General features: G+C 43.6%; 2 protein-coding genes across 2 annotated transcripts in view; one reads left to right on the plus strand and one right to left on the minus strand.

Annotated features, from left to right (window-relative positions):
* Nucleotides 1-2,081, minus strand: part of adgra3 (adhesion G protein-coupled receptor A3) — a 29,122-nt gene extending 27,041 nt beyond the window's left edge. Inside the window, exon 1 of the mRNA XM_005935234.3 lies at nt 1,030-2,081. Within this exon, the coding sequence (XP_005935296.1) occupies nt 1,030-1,244 (215 nt within the window). The 5' untranslated portion in view covers nt 1,245-2,081. The remainder of the gene's footprint in view (nt 1-1,029) is intronic.
* An 820-nt stretch (nt 2,082-2,901) lies between these two features.
* Nucleotides 2,902-9,669, plus strand: gba3 (glucosidase, beta, acid 3). Its single transcript, XM_005935232.3, has 5 exons — nt 2,902-3,486; nt 4,565-4,789; nt 4,898-5,700; nt 6,392-6,515; nt 7,231-9,669. Exons 1-5 carry the CDS (start codon nt 3,432-3,434, stop codon nt 7,431-7,433), a joined length of 1,410 nt encoding a protein of 469 aa, XP_005935294.1. The 5' UTR covers nt 2,902-3,431; the 3' UTR covers nt 7,434-9,669.
* The last annotated feature ends 7,906 nt before the right edge of the window (nt 9,670-17,575 follow it).

Raw genomic sequence — 17,575 nt, forward strand, 5'->3', positions numbered from 1 at the left:
TTTTGAAATACAAACTAACATTTTTTAAAAACGTGCGCCTTTGGAAAGTGCCTCAAATCTAACAAGTGGCTTATAGTAAAGCTCTTAAAAAACATGCACTGCAATTGTCTTACAACTCTTTATTACCAGCCAGTCCTCTGCCTTTCTTTCCCTCCTGGGAGTCCATTATTTGCTTTCCACTCCTGCACCCTGCCCTGGTATTCTCATATTTCCTCCATTGCACACCACCACCGCAAAGTACAAGAGCTCTGGGGTGCACGCAGCTTCGATTTACTGTCAAGATTATTCAAATTCCTTTTTATTTATTTTTCCCTGTCAAATGCTCAGTGATGGACCAAAACCAGAGTGTCAATTGGTTAAATCTGCTCTGACTTGACACAACACAAAGGCCTCAATCAATCAGCAGCTTGTGTCTCGGTGTGCGTTTCATCCCTGCAGACTGCCACACAAAGACCAGCAACTTTAATCAATGACACTGATGGAGAGGCAGTGGTTGCACAGCCTCAAAGCCTGCTTCTGATGTAAGGCCACATTACTGTAGTGGCTACATACCAACAACCTAAACCTAAACTTTAAAAGTGTAATTCTTGAAGAAAAAAAAGGCACCTGGCTAGTGTTAGCCAGGTGTGCTGTCAGGATCTAACCATGCCAGAGTAAAACCAGGTGGAAAAAGAATCACATCCATAACCTATGAGCTCTTACATTTATAATGGCATGTGTGCAATTTAGCAGCCTCTGCATAAATCACTGCATAACAGGAAGGGGTTACTGTTACACAAGGTTAGTATTTACACTGCTATTTACAGTATATAGCTGTGAAATGATAGTTTGTGGTCGGCTTATCAAGATATATTTATCTTTTCGTGTTTGTGCAGTATGAATAAGGGGGATAAGATGGTTATTAAGACGTCGCAAACAGTTCCAGTAACATTAACTTTCAGGAAAGAAACAGTCCTTACTGAGAATAAAGTGAATCTAGTGACTGATGGGATGTGTTTTCACAGCATGCATCTGTATGCGTGTACTCACAGTGTCACTGTTCTGTTCGGGAAAGAGAGAGAGTCCGGGGGCAACACCTGATGGAGCTCCATGTTGCTGCAGACCACTTTCTTGTAGGACGGCACGATTTTCCCACCGCTTTTCGAGTTTTCATCAAACGATTTGCACGCGGATGATGCCGCCGAGCCACAGCAGCCGCTCAGCAGCAGCAAAATCCCAAACAACTGCAAACGATCCACCCTCATTTTTAATTCACACGCGGCCAGAAAAGCACTGCAGCACCGGCGAAGGAAACAATGTTTTGATAACAGAACAGGCGGGCGGGTAGATGTTGCTAGACCCGGGCAAAGAAGAATGAGACCTTTGCAAGTATGTTGTTTGGCTCAAGCGAGCCTTCCTCCTCCATTTCTCGCAAGGCTTTCCCTTTGCTCGGCGGTGTTCAGTCCGACGGAGGTGTCCTTCTTTGTTTGGAAAACGACTCATTTAGAATTCCCTTTCCATGTTGGCATCGGCTTCCATTTCCTCCCAGCTCTGCAAATCTACCACATTTCAAATGCCGAGTATCCTCCCTGGTAGCTAAATAACTAGCCCAGTTGTTGAGAGGTTCCCTTTGTTGCCCATAGCGTGGGTCCAAGTCAGTGTGTTGTCTTATCCAAAGGAGGCGGCTGCAGTCATCCCAGGTTATCCGCTCCCAACTTCAGGAAACGCGGTTGGCCTTTTTTAACGCTCACTTTAAATTTCCCATTACTTCGAAACACGTACGGGACGACAAACAAGCGTGCAAACTCTCGCCCCCGGTCATGAACAGGAAATTACTTTGAGGGAAAAAAAACAGAGCGCAAAAACAACAACAGTTTTAGCTCAAACTGTGCTACCAGTGTGGGAAAAATACACTAAAAACTGTATAATAACGTATCCAGAGTAGTCGGCGTGTCCGTTTTGTTAACCGGTGTCTTTAGAAAAGATTTAAAACTAGCCTTATTTCCATTGAGAAGTCCTACTAGTCCCATAGTCCTGCCCCGGGAGCCACTAAAGTCAGGGGCGGTCAAGGCCGAGCAGATTCCAAACCACATCCGGTCCGCATTTCATAATAAAAGCACCAGGAGATGACTTCCTTTGAGTTTGGGGGGATGATTGCGTCTACGAGGTTCATTGGTTGAACGCAAAGGAACTGTTAAAAGTGTCTTTTCTGGATATGTACCTGTTGCACATCACCCAACAGTGCACAGTTACATGTAAAACTATCAACATAAGTAATATAGCATTTAAAATATAAACCTGCGATATAAAAATGCGATAAAAAAATATGGTGGACATTAAAAAATACTGCTGTTGCAGGACTAAAAAAAAAAGTGAGTGTTTATGTTTTTCTTGCTAATTTTATCGTAATACAGGATCTGTACTTTCACCTCTGGTCGTTTGGTCTAGTTTGCAGTTCACATGAAAGCCATGATAAGGATTTGTTTTTGCCCTGATACAGACGTTTGAATCTTTCCACTCCACCGAGTTGAGAATGTAATACTCTTGATAATCTGATAGTATTTGTTTGCCCTCTTGTCGCAGTCCATTGTGTTCATTTTGATGAGATCAAATGATTCACTTCATCATATAGAAAACTAGACTACAGCATTATTAGAACCCGTGCGAGGCTTAACGATAGACTGTATATGATACGGAAGCATCATATCATATGTGTTATAACTATAGTTCATTTTTGCATTTCTTATACTATCTAGACTCTAGATAGACAGAAGTATTTCTCTAGATTCTAGAGAAATACTTCTGTCCAAATTGTTAATAGCATCGTAATATTTGGGTCTTTACAATTTGAATTTGTTATTTGTTTTATAATTTTTTTTAAAAAAAAGTTAATACCATAAACTCACAGCAGAAACTCACTTAGTTGCTCTGCTTGACTGCAAAATAGACTTTTACTAATTTACCAAGCTGGCAACAGCCTTTGATTTTATCGCAACCCTCGACTCATTCTTGCGGTGCTTTCAGGTGCACCTCGGATTTCATTTCCTCATTTCTTAATCCCACATTCCTGCCCTAAATTGTGAACATGAAAAGACCGAATCCCGTGAACTAATGTGTTTTTGATTTATTATTATTTAATAACAGCATTAAGCTAGTATTACAGTAGTGGCATTGTGGAAAAAAGCAAAATCCAGCGAGATAATTATCCTCGGAGTTTCCCGTACTGGATGAAATCTTCTGTACGTGACTTACGAAACGTCACATCTCGCAGTAGTTCCTGGTCTGTGGACGTTAATGGCTGCGATGCCACATGAAACAAAAACAAAACAAAACAAAAAAACGTCCGCTTTGTAGGGAGACAAATCGCTTTGTGTATTAAATTTAAGAGAGATAAAAGCATAACGCGCTAAGATATAGGAACACCTTTGTTTCAGCGTCCTAATGCACAAAACATGTTCCCACGTGACTTTGCATGGGGAGCGGCGACGTCTGCGTATCAAATAGAAGGTATGTAAACAAGTTTTTGAATGGAGCACTGATAACTGTTATGGAGCGGGAGAGAGAGAGGGTTTTTACACTCCGAGAACCTCTAATGTAATTCGCTTTACCGTGAATACTTTACTTGGTAAATATTGGCGCTATTGACGCTGTAACATGCTTTAAATGAGTGTTTGGTGAAACTTAAGCATGTGTAAAGAAATAGTAGCCATTGCACTGAATATATTGGAGATACAGATAAATGAAAATGTATTCATCATTTCCTCATTTGTTGTTTTGACATTAGTGTAACAGGGCATTTGGTCTAATGGAGATCTGGTGACTAAACGGGCCTCAAGTCTGTGATTCATATGATTTTCTTATTCACCAAACCATTCGGTGACCTGTATGGCCCATGCATCTATGCACTGTCATCATGGAAGCCAACAACCCCCCATGACGCTTTCATGCCCATGTGCACTGAAGAATATGGTTAAGGCTGGCTCATCTCTCACCACCATATTACTTTTTGTTTTCTGTGACACAGTCTGATCATATCCCATAATGTTATTGTCAGTCACCCGAGGAAGAATGGCTCCTTTTCTGGTTTTCAAAACTCGAATGCAACAAAAAACCCTGCCGCCTGTTTCCTTCTCCTAACCCCTGACTGGTTGCAGCAGATAGCTGCGCATCCCTGAGCCTGGTTCTGTCAGAGGTTTCTTCCTGTTAAAAGGCAGTTTTTCCTTCCTACTGTCACCACGTGCTTGCTCACAGGGGGTTGTCTGATTCTTGGACATTTCTTTTTAGTATTGTAGGACCTTTACCTTACGATATAAAGCAGCTACACGCGACTGTTGTTGTGATTTGGTGGTATATAAATAAAACTAAGTTGAATATGTTCTTCTGAACATTTGTCACTCATGTGGTACACATAAAAAAATATTGGCAGACTAATACAGTCTTTAACACACTTATGTAATTAGATGAATGTAAATAACCGCTAGAGTAGATGACGTCTTAGATGCTGTCACAATAAATTCACAGAGTGATATATCTATATGTCAACACTTTACCTGTTTTTCTGAACAACCTTTACGCGGTCGTTCAGGTGGCTGGCAATCGGACGGCAAGGGACAGAGTATCTGGGACACATTTTGTCATGAGAAAGGCAGAGTGTTTGGGGACCAGAATGGAGATGTGGCCTGCAACAGCTATGAGCTGTGGGAGAAAGACCTGGAGTGTATCCAGCAGCTTGGGCTGACGCACTATCGCCTGTCTTTCTCCTGGGCCCGCCTCCTGCCTGATGGGACCACGCAACATGTCAATCAGAAAGGTATTTTCATAGACCTGAAACACACATGCTGGAATTAGATCCAGGCCTATTTGATGGCTTTAGGCAATTGTATCTCATTACCCATTTATGGCACTCTCTGTTCAACAGGTGTGCAATACTACAACAAAGTGATTGATGATTTGCTAACCTCAAATGTCTCACCGATGGTTACCCTTTACCACTTTGACCTGCCTCAAGCTCTGCAAGACCAGGGAGGCTGGAAATCACCTGGTATAGCCAGTCTCTTTGACAATTACGCTCAGTTTTGTTTCCAAACATTTGGGGACCGTGTCAAACTTTGGATCACTATCAATGAGCCACAAGTGTGCGCCAAACTGGGACACGAAGACGGCATCCATGCCCCAGGGTTAAAAGAGAAAGGCACTGCTGCCTACCTGGTAGGACACAACATGCTGCGGGCCCACGCCATGGCCTGGCACAGCTACAATTCTCGCTACAGGTCAGAGCAGAAAGGTGCCGTGTCTATTGCCCTCAACAGCGACTGGTGTGAGCCATTAAACCAAGGTTGCCCCAAGGACATTGCTGCTACTGAACGTGACCTTGCATTTAAACTGGGATGGTTCGCCTGGCCCGTGTTTGTTACCGGTGATTATCCAGAAATAATGAGATCTGCTATAGACGCTCAAAGTAGGAAGCTAGGATACAATGCAGCCTCAAGGCTCCCCAGTTTCTCCAAGGATGAATCTGCCATTCTGGGAACTGCCGACTTCTTTGCGTTGAACTACTACACGTCTCGCAAAGTCAAACCAGGAGGAGGTTGTGAAAAGATGTTGTGTATAAAGGGAGACCAAGATACAGAGGAAGTTTTGGATTCATCCTGGCCCGTCAGTGGACTGTCCTGGCTGGCTGTAGTGCCAGATGGCTTGAGGAAACTCCTAAAGTACATTAAGGTAAAACTTTTTCCTAAAAATCTTTTTTTTTCTTTTGGTTACAGTCTGTGTGGGGCAGCCAATCAGAAGAAAGTTTCCTTAAAAAATGGGGGGAGGGAGTATAAAGCGCTTGTTTCAGATAAATGATTGACTAAGATAATTCACCAGTCCCGGCATAACATAAATAAGGATTATTTTAAACTGTGAGCCATGCACAGCTACTGCAGTAGAGTCCAAAAATGTAAAAATGCACAATTTTACGCTAATATATTACACTAAAAATAACCCAAACCAAGGGCCGACCAAATCTTTTCATTACAGTTTGGATTCACCTTGCGGAAAAGTAAAGTCGGTGCTCAAAATGAATTGACCAGCAACAAGATAGATCACCTTCAACCGTACGAGGAGAACACTGGCATTTGTTTAGTGTCTCACTATTGATTTTGCATGCAGCAATCTCTTTTCGACACCTCCAGAAACACACTGATGCTTCATTAGTGCTGTCACATTGAATGAAACAGTTACTTTGCTGAAAAGTGTTTGCAAACGAGCAATTTCCTGCTGTTGTGACTTGTCACACGCCATTAGTCTGAGCCTGGCACCGTTGAAACGCAGCTGAACGGCACACTGTAGACCAATCTGTCTCCCCCTGGAATGTCTGACAGGCTGTGATGCCTTGTTTGACAATAATATTTGCCCTATGACTTTGCAGGACACTTTTAACAACCCCGCGATCTACATTACAGAGAATGGTTTCTCTCAGGTGGGGCCACTGCAGATCGAGGATGCCCAGCGCTGTGTGTATTACAAGGACGCCATCTCAGAAGTGGCAAAAGGTAATGGCTAGTAAATCGGGACTGCATAAATCCTGCCTATTTAAAAAATTAAAAGCATGCGAATCGGGAAAATAATGGTTAAAATACCATTTTAATTCTGCAGCTTCTCCAAATTGACAAATTTAGTCTTGTTTAAAGCAAAAAACATTTAATTGGTTTGATGTACCTTTAATCTTCTTGCTATCATTTATCATAAATTTGGTTTCCAAAGACTGTTTGTGTTGTATCAAAAGGTTTTTATTTACCTCACTTTCAAAGAGGGGTACCCAGTGCGGTAAAGTTAATACTTGTTTCATTACCATTTCATTTCAGATGCCTTTGACAGCGACACTATAGATACAAGCGTTACACATACGTCTGTGTGTATCTTACGCATACGTTGCTTCTGCTAATCAATTTTTAGCGCATTAACACTTTGGGGTCACGGGAATGTGTTGTGATTCAGATCTGTGAATAAGTGTTCATCAAACAGCGACGCCAACTGATTACTTTTATGCAATGAATATGTCGTTTGCAAAGAGAAAGATAAATACACGCGTCTTTATTATCCATCTGTTTGATGTTTATGAACAGCAGTTTTTGCTATATCTACTTTTTATAATGAAGATATAAATGAGTGGACCTAGTAAACAGGTTTTTGCTAGTACTTTAGAATGATCCTTTTGTCACATATCATGATGGCTCTATGTAACTCCTTTCTTCTGTCCTTGTATAGCTATACAAGAAGATGGGATCAACGTCCGTGGATATTTTGCATGGTCTCTGATGGATAACTTTGAATGGGCCGATGGATTCAGCGTTCGTTTTGGCTTATTCCACGTGGACTTCAGTGATTTGAAGCAGAGTCGAACTCTGTACCAATCTGGACGGGAATATGCAAAAATCATCTCAAAATCCCGATCTGGCCAGTCTAAATAAGAGTAGCTGGAAAAAATGTGCGTTACTATGTGAATTATGAACATGCTTTTGCTTTCAAGAACTGGAGTCAAGAATCCAGATTTATTTTTTTAAGTATTGCCTATGAATTCTTTTGTAGTTTAACAAAAACAGCTGGTGAATTGTCTCAGGAGTATAATTTCTCACTCGCCTTTATGATGTGAAGACAGGGACAAAATAAGGTTATGTTAATTCGGTGGTATTTAAATCGGTATTCTATCCTGCCAAATCCCAACTCATTGCAGGTAAGGAAGGTTTATACAGAACCAGCGAGCTGTAAGGCCCTGCAATCGCTTCATGGGGCTGGAGAAGAACTTATGAAGAACCGAACAATAATAACGGCATTATCACTGTGAATGACTTTATTGTGCGTACATGTATTATGTGAAAGCTGACCTGTTCTGGCGGTCTGTTTACATATTTAAGATCTTATCTTTAGCTTAAATCTACCAGCAAGAGTCACGTGACTGGAATCTGCAAGATATCTTGCATTAATGTCTTGAATTGTTCTCTGAATAGTTGTGATTCACTAAAAGGTTGAAGGTCTGTAGCTGTAGTGACACAGGTATGGGAAAACATGCTCTGCAGTTTCACTTTGTGATGTGAAAGGCTGTTTCTTGTTTACAGACGTAACGGACATAGTGCACATGCCCACATGACGATAACAGTACCTGAGGAATGACAGAGAAACCACAGTCTCCACAGTTGCATTCCTTACAATTGCAGGCAATTTTAAAGCGCTATAAGCAGTGTCAGTATGAGCAATAATGTGATTATATCAATGAAAGTAGTGGTTTTATGACCGCAAATTGTCTCAGTGAGCTCACTGAAGACGGCGTCGAGACAAAGGAACGCGCGGAAATAAAGCCTTTTTCAGTGACACATCAAAGCCCACAGCTTACATTTATTTGGAATAAAGACTGATTGAGCAGATGCTTCACTTCTTTGACAAGATTAAACAAATACCGTAGTTTAGCTGCTGTGGGGGAAACAGGTATAATTAGTAACCCCTTTTCTAACCACCTGCCCTATCAATGGAAAGGATGCGACATAAGACAAAATGCAGTACTCATCCTAGTTATGATAATGTCATCTGGGTGCATAAAGAGCATTTCAGCACACTCAGAAGGCGTGCCAGCTGAAAGCAACAGATGTCCTGCCACAGGAAGTGAGCATAATACAATTTGTGTTCCCCGGACAGCTGTGCAAATGAACTACTTTTAGAGGGAAAAACCAAACAAGGAAAACACCCTGAGGCAGTCTGCTGATTCATTGCCGTGGTTAAGGTTAAGGATTATTTGGATGCTGTATTGAGCAAACTATACTGCTATGGAGCTTAATGAGGGGCTTAATGAGCGCTGCTGAATTTCAGGTTTTGTACTGCGGGTGTGTACATGTATCTGATCCAGCTACACACCTGTGAAGGGGAGGACAACCGGAGAAGAAGAGCAGTTTAACAGCATCTGTTTGTGAGCCTGCAGTGCCACCTCGTGGTGCACAGTTGTAGTACAGCGTGTACGGCTTTTTATGTGGCATGCAGTGATGTGCTACTCTCATTAATAAAGCGCATGCTGTTGGCTTAACAAACAAGTGAAGGAGCTTTTTAACTACAATACATCATATATTTAATACAATTAATATTTATGCTCCGACGTGAAGGAAAACGTCATTTATATACTGTGTTGGGAGACTTTGTTTGCATTAATAAGCATTGTGTATCGCGACATCCAGTTGCCTGTGCTTACTGTTCTCAACAGATGTGAATAATACCCTCGTGGCCCTCCTCCATCTATGTCAAGCCGAGTGAGAATCTCCTTTGTCTTCTGATGAATAACAAGCTATTGTGGAAACATGAATAATGCCACTGCCGCTCGGATTAGAGCTTCTTTGCAGGCTGCTTTTGAGCACAAGCTTGAAGCACATTTCATAGCATCTGACAAAGTTCACGCGCGGTGGTCTTGACGGAGCGGAAAACGTTGAACTCGTCAGGTGCAAACACACAGCTCGATTCCAGGTGAAATTTCTCTCACCCGGATAAAAAACAAACAAAATCAGAAGTGAGGGAAGTTTGAATCATATTTCCCATGATTCCTCACTGCAGCCCATGGGCAACACAATTCCCAGCTAAGAGTTGATTAGTAATTCCAGCACCTGTCTCCCAGTATTGATGGATTCCATCTTCCTTTATCACGGCGTCGAGCTAGCTGCACGGCTGAAAGAACCTGCACTGCTGCCGAATTGATTGAATGGAATACTGTATGAGCAAGAGGTTACTCTGCACTTAGTGAATGTTGAAATTAGCCATTTGTGTGTGTGTGTGTGTGTTGGGGTGGAGGGGAATGAGGAATAATATGTGCCTATTGCTACTTGGAAAGCTTAAAACATTCATTTGCATTTAAATAATTCACACTTCCAGTCTCTTTAATAGCCCAACTACGAATATTCAACTTCAATTCATTACAGCCAGCGGAATTTATTCTGATTAGGCCGTGATGTAGAAAGTCACCGAATAAACCATTTCTAAATGTGCCTTCCAATTAGGCGCCAAATATATCATGTGTGTAGATAAGTTGCTTTTGACAATGAATTAGCACGTTTAATTGTAACATTCAATCACATTCACTTGCAGAGATTTACCCCGAGGAACATTCTGGCAAATTACCAAGTGGGACCCATTTGTATTTGACCAAACTTAACTCATTATGTTTTGACAGACACTATGAAATATTCAATAACTGGGAAATTCATTTACTTATTATAAATTAGCTAAATAATTTAGCCCCCCAATAAACTATCTTCATCGTGAATTATAGGAGAGGCACAATCTTGGATCGGCGCAGTGCTTACAGGTGCAAAGGCTATGACTTCTGGCAAATAATTACCTTTTTCTATTTACTGATTACCCTCATATGCATATTCCCCCTGGAGAAATGGTATAATTAGATTGTTGCTTCAATATCAAGATGAAGAGACGCGAGCCACTCCCTTTCTCTGGAGCGCAGATACAAATCTCTTCCCTCTTTTTCTTTGTCTGGGTCTCTCACACTCAGCTGGTGAGGGACCCGCGAGAGCCCCAAACCACCACTCAGCCTGTCTTCATGTCTCCTCCATCCACCCACCTACCCACCCCTTTCTTTCACTCGCTCTCTCCAGCTCATCATCTTCCCCTCTCCTAATCGCATTGCTCATTTTTCCATTGACGAGTGAGTATGAGAAAGGGGGGGGGAGAGAAAAAAAAAGCATCACAAACTTTCTAAATCCCATTGACCTACTTCGCCAGACATTTCACTGGGAATTCATGTTAGTGCAAAAGAGTTAGAAGAAGAAATGTTTTCTCACTCCCCCCCCTCATCTCTCTTTCAGCTGGAAGCCATTTTCCTCGCGTCCCGTATTTGATCCTGCGTGAGCACTAGCAGCACATTATACAAGTGGATAAACGCCTTACTGTGGCATAACCGGCGGTTTGGAGCCCTGTCACCACTTTTGACAGTGGCGTAAGTAGCGTGACATCGAAGTTATGAAAAAGCGCCTTTTGGAAGGCCTCGTCTGCGATTGATGAATTTGGCGGCGGAGACGAGATTGAGGGGGATGAATGCTGCTAGGCCTGGAAGACAGGAAGTGGAATTATGACAGACCCATACAGAGAACTGAAGCAGGGAGATGAAGAGAGAATAGAAAGAGAGAGAGAGAGAAAAGGCAATTCAACTCATTTCTTTTAAGCCCCTCCCTGAGGGACTGGAGATGACCCTGCTAACGTCTGTCAAAATTCTGACTCCCTTGAGTGCGATGGCGCTGCATGATGGGAGGGGGTTCGCAGACCTGCCTGAAAAATTGAAAGCTCTTAGAATATTCAGCTAACCCTGTGCGCTCAGCTGGGGGTGGGGATGGGTGTATATGTGTGTGTGTGTGGTGGGTAAACCCAGCGGTGGTGGCAAGAGAGACCCCCCACCCCCCCATGCGCGTGGTGGCCAATGAGCCAAGTACCTTGTCTCGTGGGAACAGTTGTGGGAGTAAGAAGAGAATATAAGCGAGAAAGAAAAAGAGACAATTTATAGAACCTTTAGAGCCAAAGTGAATATAGTTCTCAGGCATGGATCCAAGCCGGGAGACTAACGATGTGGATGTAACCTCGTGCTCCCAATATGCAAACATGATGTCATCAACAAAGAAAGAGTCAAAAACTCCTCCGCCCGAAATCTCTTTGAAACTTAATGGACAAAAAATGAAATAAAATAAGAACCAGCAGGTCTTACCTGTCAGAAACTATTGAAATGAGTACAAGGGGAAACATATTAAGCTTCATTCAACATTTAATTTGGCATTTCATGTCCTATGTTACTCAACGATCCAAAGAACTATTTTGGGATTATACAACCTGGATCTTATTTTCATAGTTTGGCTGTGTTATCATTCACTTTATTACTGATTGCCTTTACCGAGTGTGTTGCTTAGATCTGGAAACACACTGACATATGAAAAACCCCCAAAACAATCCATCCTGATCTCACAGACCCAGCCTTAATTTTCTGATTACCCCAGCTTGCACTATGTAATGGTTCTGGTTCTTGATCTTTGACACCTGTCAAATCGGTCTCAAAACACCATGCAAAACATCACCAATCACAAAGCTTTGAACTGACTGACAAAAACAGGACATTACAAGTGAGGAGTAAATTTAAGTGAGAACTCGAGAGACGCTGCACTCTCATACCGTACAAGAAGTTGACATTTTCTTTGTGGGATTTAAAGAATATGATGGGCAAATGCAGCTATAACGATCTCCAAACTTTGGTTTAGAGGATCCCTTGTTTACCCCTGGCTAAGCTGCTGGCTTGTTTGCGGTCTGACAGTTTGGTGACTAGCAGCCGTGAGAACTTGAAAAGAAATCCCTTTATTTCCTGAAACAACAAGTGGTTCTTTTAACAAAAAAAAAAAAAGGCGAGAAGATGAGGAGAGAGCATAGGCATGGGGTGCTGAGCAACAGTGTGCATGGACTAATTAACTCTAAGTGTTGTACGACATGCTCCCTTCTCACCCGTGTTGTCACTCAGGGTTTGAGTGGCACTAATGAGAGAATTATCTAGCCTCGGACCCTGGTAATGCATTCAAATGAACACCAGCTGACCTGACCTATGAGATGGCTTTTTAATCTCACCACTTAATACCAATCAGACCTGCTTTCTCATGTGCCCACACTGGGAGGGCCCTCTGCTCCAAAACGCTGCCATCCACTTTTTTTTTTCTCCCCCCACTGTTGATCTAAGGGAAAGCGTTAATTGTCTTGGATGACTCGAGGGCCTCTGTTGATATTATGCAGAGAACCTCAGGTGTGCAGGATAAAACAGGTGGATAGGGCTTCTAAAGTGTTTGCCGGGCATCAGAATGAAAGTGGCGACGTGCACGCATGCAAGTGTGTGCGTGTAAGCCCCTTATCACGAGAACCCAGTTGAGGATTAAGAAGGTTAATAAGGTCATGAGTTTGCAACAGAAGTCTGCGACTTACAATAGAGCCTTGGCATTGTTGGATTACCATAATCATCATCCATTGGTGCCCAAACCTGTGACTCAATTGTTGTGCTCACTGTGTTTCCAGATGCAATACAGATGTTCTGCAGGGGTGGGGGGGGAGTGGGGGGTCTGGGGGAATTTAATAATTACCTGCTGGTATTACCAATTTAAGCATTTCTACTTGAGCAAATAAGCCTGTGTTTCTAATTGGATCAAAGTATTTTCAGTTTGTTGTCTAGCGAGCTTAACGGCGACGGTGTGTTTCAGCCAGACAGCTCTGAACTTGTGGGCAACATGAGCAATAAGCCCTTTCAAGTGTTTGGGCTGTAGCCGTTTTTGTTTTGCCAAGTGCTCGAGGTAACAAATAGCAGATCAGCCAGAGTTCAAGGCTGCTTGTGAAATGGTTGGTGCGTTTCAATGCCTTTTGGGGAGACTTTTATTGTTATAAATCTTGTGGCGTGCTCGGAACGTGTACGTTTGAGTGAGTCTGCCGGTGTGTGTGTGTGTGCCGGGGAGTCTTAACTCAAGCATGGGTGAGACGTATATGCTCGCGTAAACCTTGCAAACTTTCAAACAGAAGAGCACGCTATCGGTCCGCACCCGCCCCACCCGCAACCCGCCACCCGCAGGAGCAGCAGAAGTGTGTTGAGACAGGAAAGAAAAAAATATCGATGAGACTTATATACAAAGCTTTTCCACCTCCCTCTTGTCATGAGAATCTATATTTTTTTGTACTGTTCAAAAGCATTCAGGATTTGCCTGAATGAGGGGCAATTAAAAGGGATTTAATAGGATTTCCTTATTGCCGATTCAAGGAGGCGATTCTGATGCGTTCTCTTTTATTTTAAGCAACTCGCCTCAGCTATGTTTATTTCTAAGTTGTACTATTAACTGGGGACTAAGCCCTTTGGAGAGTGCTGCTATCTTGAAAGAAGACCACAGTAATGAGTAGATTGGAAGCCTATAATCATTAAACTCATTCATTTTCCTTATTGTATATGAATATTACATTACCCTGATTTCAGCTAGTTTGAATCAGTTCCCTCTGTGTGTGTGTGTGTGTGTGTGCGCGTGTGATAGCACTCATTGTCAGAATATTGCGGGTGAAAAACAGTAATTCATGCAGGCCCGCTTATAGTACACGCGGCGTTCAATTACATGTTACCAGGTTGGGAGCATTGTGCGGCATGTCTTTACATCATCAGTTGTCACCTAATTGTGCAGCAGAAAATAAAGATCTGCCGGTGTAATGTGTCATGCATGTGTGTGGCAGAGTTCCAGCTTTTTGTCTCTCTATCTCAGCCCACAGGCCCATTGTCATGCAGGCGCCCAGGTAACAGGTCCAGTCGTCACTCATCCGCCTGACGGCCGCCGCTATCTACCCTGACGCTGACTGATGATGGGAGTGTGGGATGGGAGAGTGTGTATGTGTTACACAGTGTGTTACACCAAAGGGGGTAGCAGGCAGGCAGTGAAGGAGGCGCGCTAGATACCACCCTGGCTGAGGGCGGTGTTCGAAGCAAGCGAGTGCCGCTGCATTCACTGACCTTGCCCATGAGTAATACTGGAGCTAGTGGGCACGAGGAAAGCGGCGTCGGTGAGATGGATCAGTTGTCACATGGGTAGTGTGACACTGGAAGAAAAAAGTCGCAATTGGGTGGACGGCGCGGTTTAGCTGTGTGTCATGGCGGGCTAATAAAAAAAAGATGCGAGCAGAGAATTGGAAGAATTACTCTCAAACAGAGGTTGTCAAGCTGCGGTGAGGATTTTCACTGGGGGCGAGTTGAGGGATAGCGAGAGGCTGGAAGCTGAATTAATCTGCTTTATCTTGGAAGTATAAAAAAGCAGGAGCGCTTCCACACTAGCGAGGCTGACAAAACCCAAAATCAAATTAAATGTTAAACAGAATGGACCAATTTTTGTAAAAGTAATATGAGGCAAAACAAGCGATTCAAAGTAAGATCATGAAAAAGTCTATTTTTGCTCTGGGATTCACTGTCAGAGTAGGAACACTTCACTCTTGTGTGTCCACTACACCTGAGCTTACATCACTTACACTGTACCGATATTTGTACATGTCGATACCACTGGCATTAAACTTTGGCACACACATTTTTTTCTGCTTTTAAAGGGCAACATGACAAAAACGTTGGAGAGCAGGGCTCTAAAACAAAAGACGTTCTTCTTCTAGGTCAATTACGTAGTACTTCAAAAGTACCAAACTAGTTTTGAGTGATGTGACTGTTCTATGGTAACCCAAATGAGCGCTGTTACTTTGTCAAGTCAATGATTAAAAGCCATAGGTCATACACTATGCATGTATACACACAGAGAACAATCTCACCAGAGTGGAAAAACAGAGTAAAAACAAACCAGCTAAATACAGGAGTAGATTTACGCAGTCTTGAATTCTGAGTGTCATCTCGTGTGTTCCACTTATGAATTTATGTATACTGTACATGCAGATTCATGCGCAAGTGGACCATAAATATGCGCGCGGGTGTGTGTTTTCATGCGTCTGGCGTCTGGGAAGATCAATTTGTCCCCATCGATGTTGTCTTGCCCTCTACACGTGAAGCGAATGGAGGGGGGAGGGGGAGGAGGGTGCGACGAGAGTGGGGCGAGTGGCGCGCGCTAAATGGATGCGATGCAAATGGCACCAGAGGACATAGGAATCAATTTACCTTATTGAAACAAATGAGAGCAGCTCAGCCCTTGCCATAGCGTGCCTTCTTTTTTTTTCTTTTTTTTTTTGGCTGCCCCCATTGTTATTGTAATTAACTCGCCCAACCCAAATCTCAGACCCTCCCTTTCGCAAACATATCCAACCCCCCTAAACAACCTGGCTTGGGTTCCCTTTTACCATAATGAAAAAGCCTTTGAGGTGCGCAGGTAAAAATGTAGGCGCTGTAATGGTGATTCATAGCCCCGGGTGACATGCTAAAAGGCATGGGAGATCTGCCGAGGAAAAGGGTATTCCACGTACTAGCGCCAACACCCCCACTTCAGCACAACCCTACAATAACTGTAAGTCATTGTAGGTTTATGAACTCCCTCTCTCTCTACATTCACACAATCCCAATAACCAAAATGGACTTTGTGAACCACTGGAATGACCTTGGAGGTAAGTAGCCAACGTGCTGCCTATTTCATAAAGTGAAGTGTGATATCCAGTTGAAAATTTTCCATTCTTTCATTTAACATTAGGCCACATTGATGACTGAGCTGTAATTCAACGGTGTGGCATGGGCATTGTGCAGGGGTCTTGGGGGATGGATCAATAGTAAGAAAGAGCGATGGGGTCATGGTGGAATCAATTCCCCTGGACAAACGACCTCCAGCTGCCACCTGCACCTTCCGAGCCACCTGACACCTGAGGCGATCTTTACTGGAATGTCCTCTGCTGAAATGCCACAGGACCACGGGTTGCTGAGCAGTCACTCATGCAGGGCTCCCAAATCAAGTGGTGTATGCAAACTGGGTCTGCTTGTCATCTGCGGTGAAAGGCCCTGGCTCAGCGTTACTACATAAACAAAACCCATGCACCTGAGAATGTCAATTACCTCCCGCCTGCCCCTCTGGACGGCCCGCGTTTGATGGCCAAATTGGGATTAATTTGGGGAAGATGGGGGCCAGTGTAGAGGTGACACTGTCATTACACTTCAAAAAGGGAGAGACAGAGGTGCCTGTGGCATGGAGAACAGGAGCAGTGGGCCGGCTTGATTGTTCCCCCATTGCCCCGCACGCCATTTTGCATAAGCTGCAAAAGGCGCTGATGAAAACAAGTGGCGGTTTCAGGTCGGAAGCAGACACCCAGAAAATGAGCTTTCCTCCCCCCTTTCTCTCCTTACCCTTCTGCTGGGCCGCATAATTCAGAAGAGCCATCTTGTGGAAATGTCAACGTGTGGTGGCGATGGAGCAAGCAGTGTGACAGGACGCTGTAACGCCTCCTGGGCTGGGGCCCTGGCCACGCTTGCTACGCCCGAGTCGGCCTGACCTTGCAGGTGCTGATATATGCAGCCACGTTGGCGTCAACAAACGGACAATGGGCGCCTTGTCTTTGCGGAAGGTTCTAGCCGTGGCCAGCGCAACTTTTCCTTCTGCTTTGGGTTCATGGTGAGGTGGTGCATATTTCAAAGAGAGGCTGTATATGTTTATTCGCTTGAGGATATAGATTTCTTTCCCTTTTTTCCCTCCTCCTTTTCTTTTTTGAATAGAGGTCAATTCCCCACTGTGCATTCTCTTTTATGCACCCACTCCCTATTCTTCATTCATCTTACCTGCTGACACATCTGACAACACGCTGCTGTATTATCATCTACCAACCCCCAGCTCTATACCCTCCACAACAACGCGGGGCCGCCTCGACTCCTCCACCCTTTCTCTTTCTCCTTTAGAAAACTGATTATAAATGGTCAATTTGAAAATAGACTGGAAAGTCCCCAAGGCTGCTTGCCTTGTCAAATTGAAAAGGGACAAGGACAAGTCAGTCGACTTTCTCACTGTCCGCTGTCCTGATGTTTCCGAGGTGGGTGTACGGGAGGGAACATAACAAATTCCCCCCATGCGGCGAGCAAGGCGATGGCGAAGGATGACGCGAGGGAGGGTGGGGTGGC

The sequence above is a fragment of the Haplochromis burtoni genome, unplaced genomic scaffold, assembly GCF_018398535.1.
Source record: "Haplochromis burtoni strain Fernald_Lab_line unplaced genomic scaffold, NCSU_Asbu1 Contig_198, whole genome shotgun sequence".
In the NCBI taxonomy this organism is placed as follows: Eukaryota; Metazoa; Chordata; class Actinopteri; order Cichliformes; family Cichlidae; genus Haplochromis; species Haplochromis burtoni.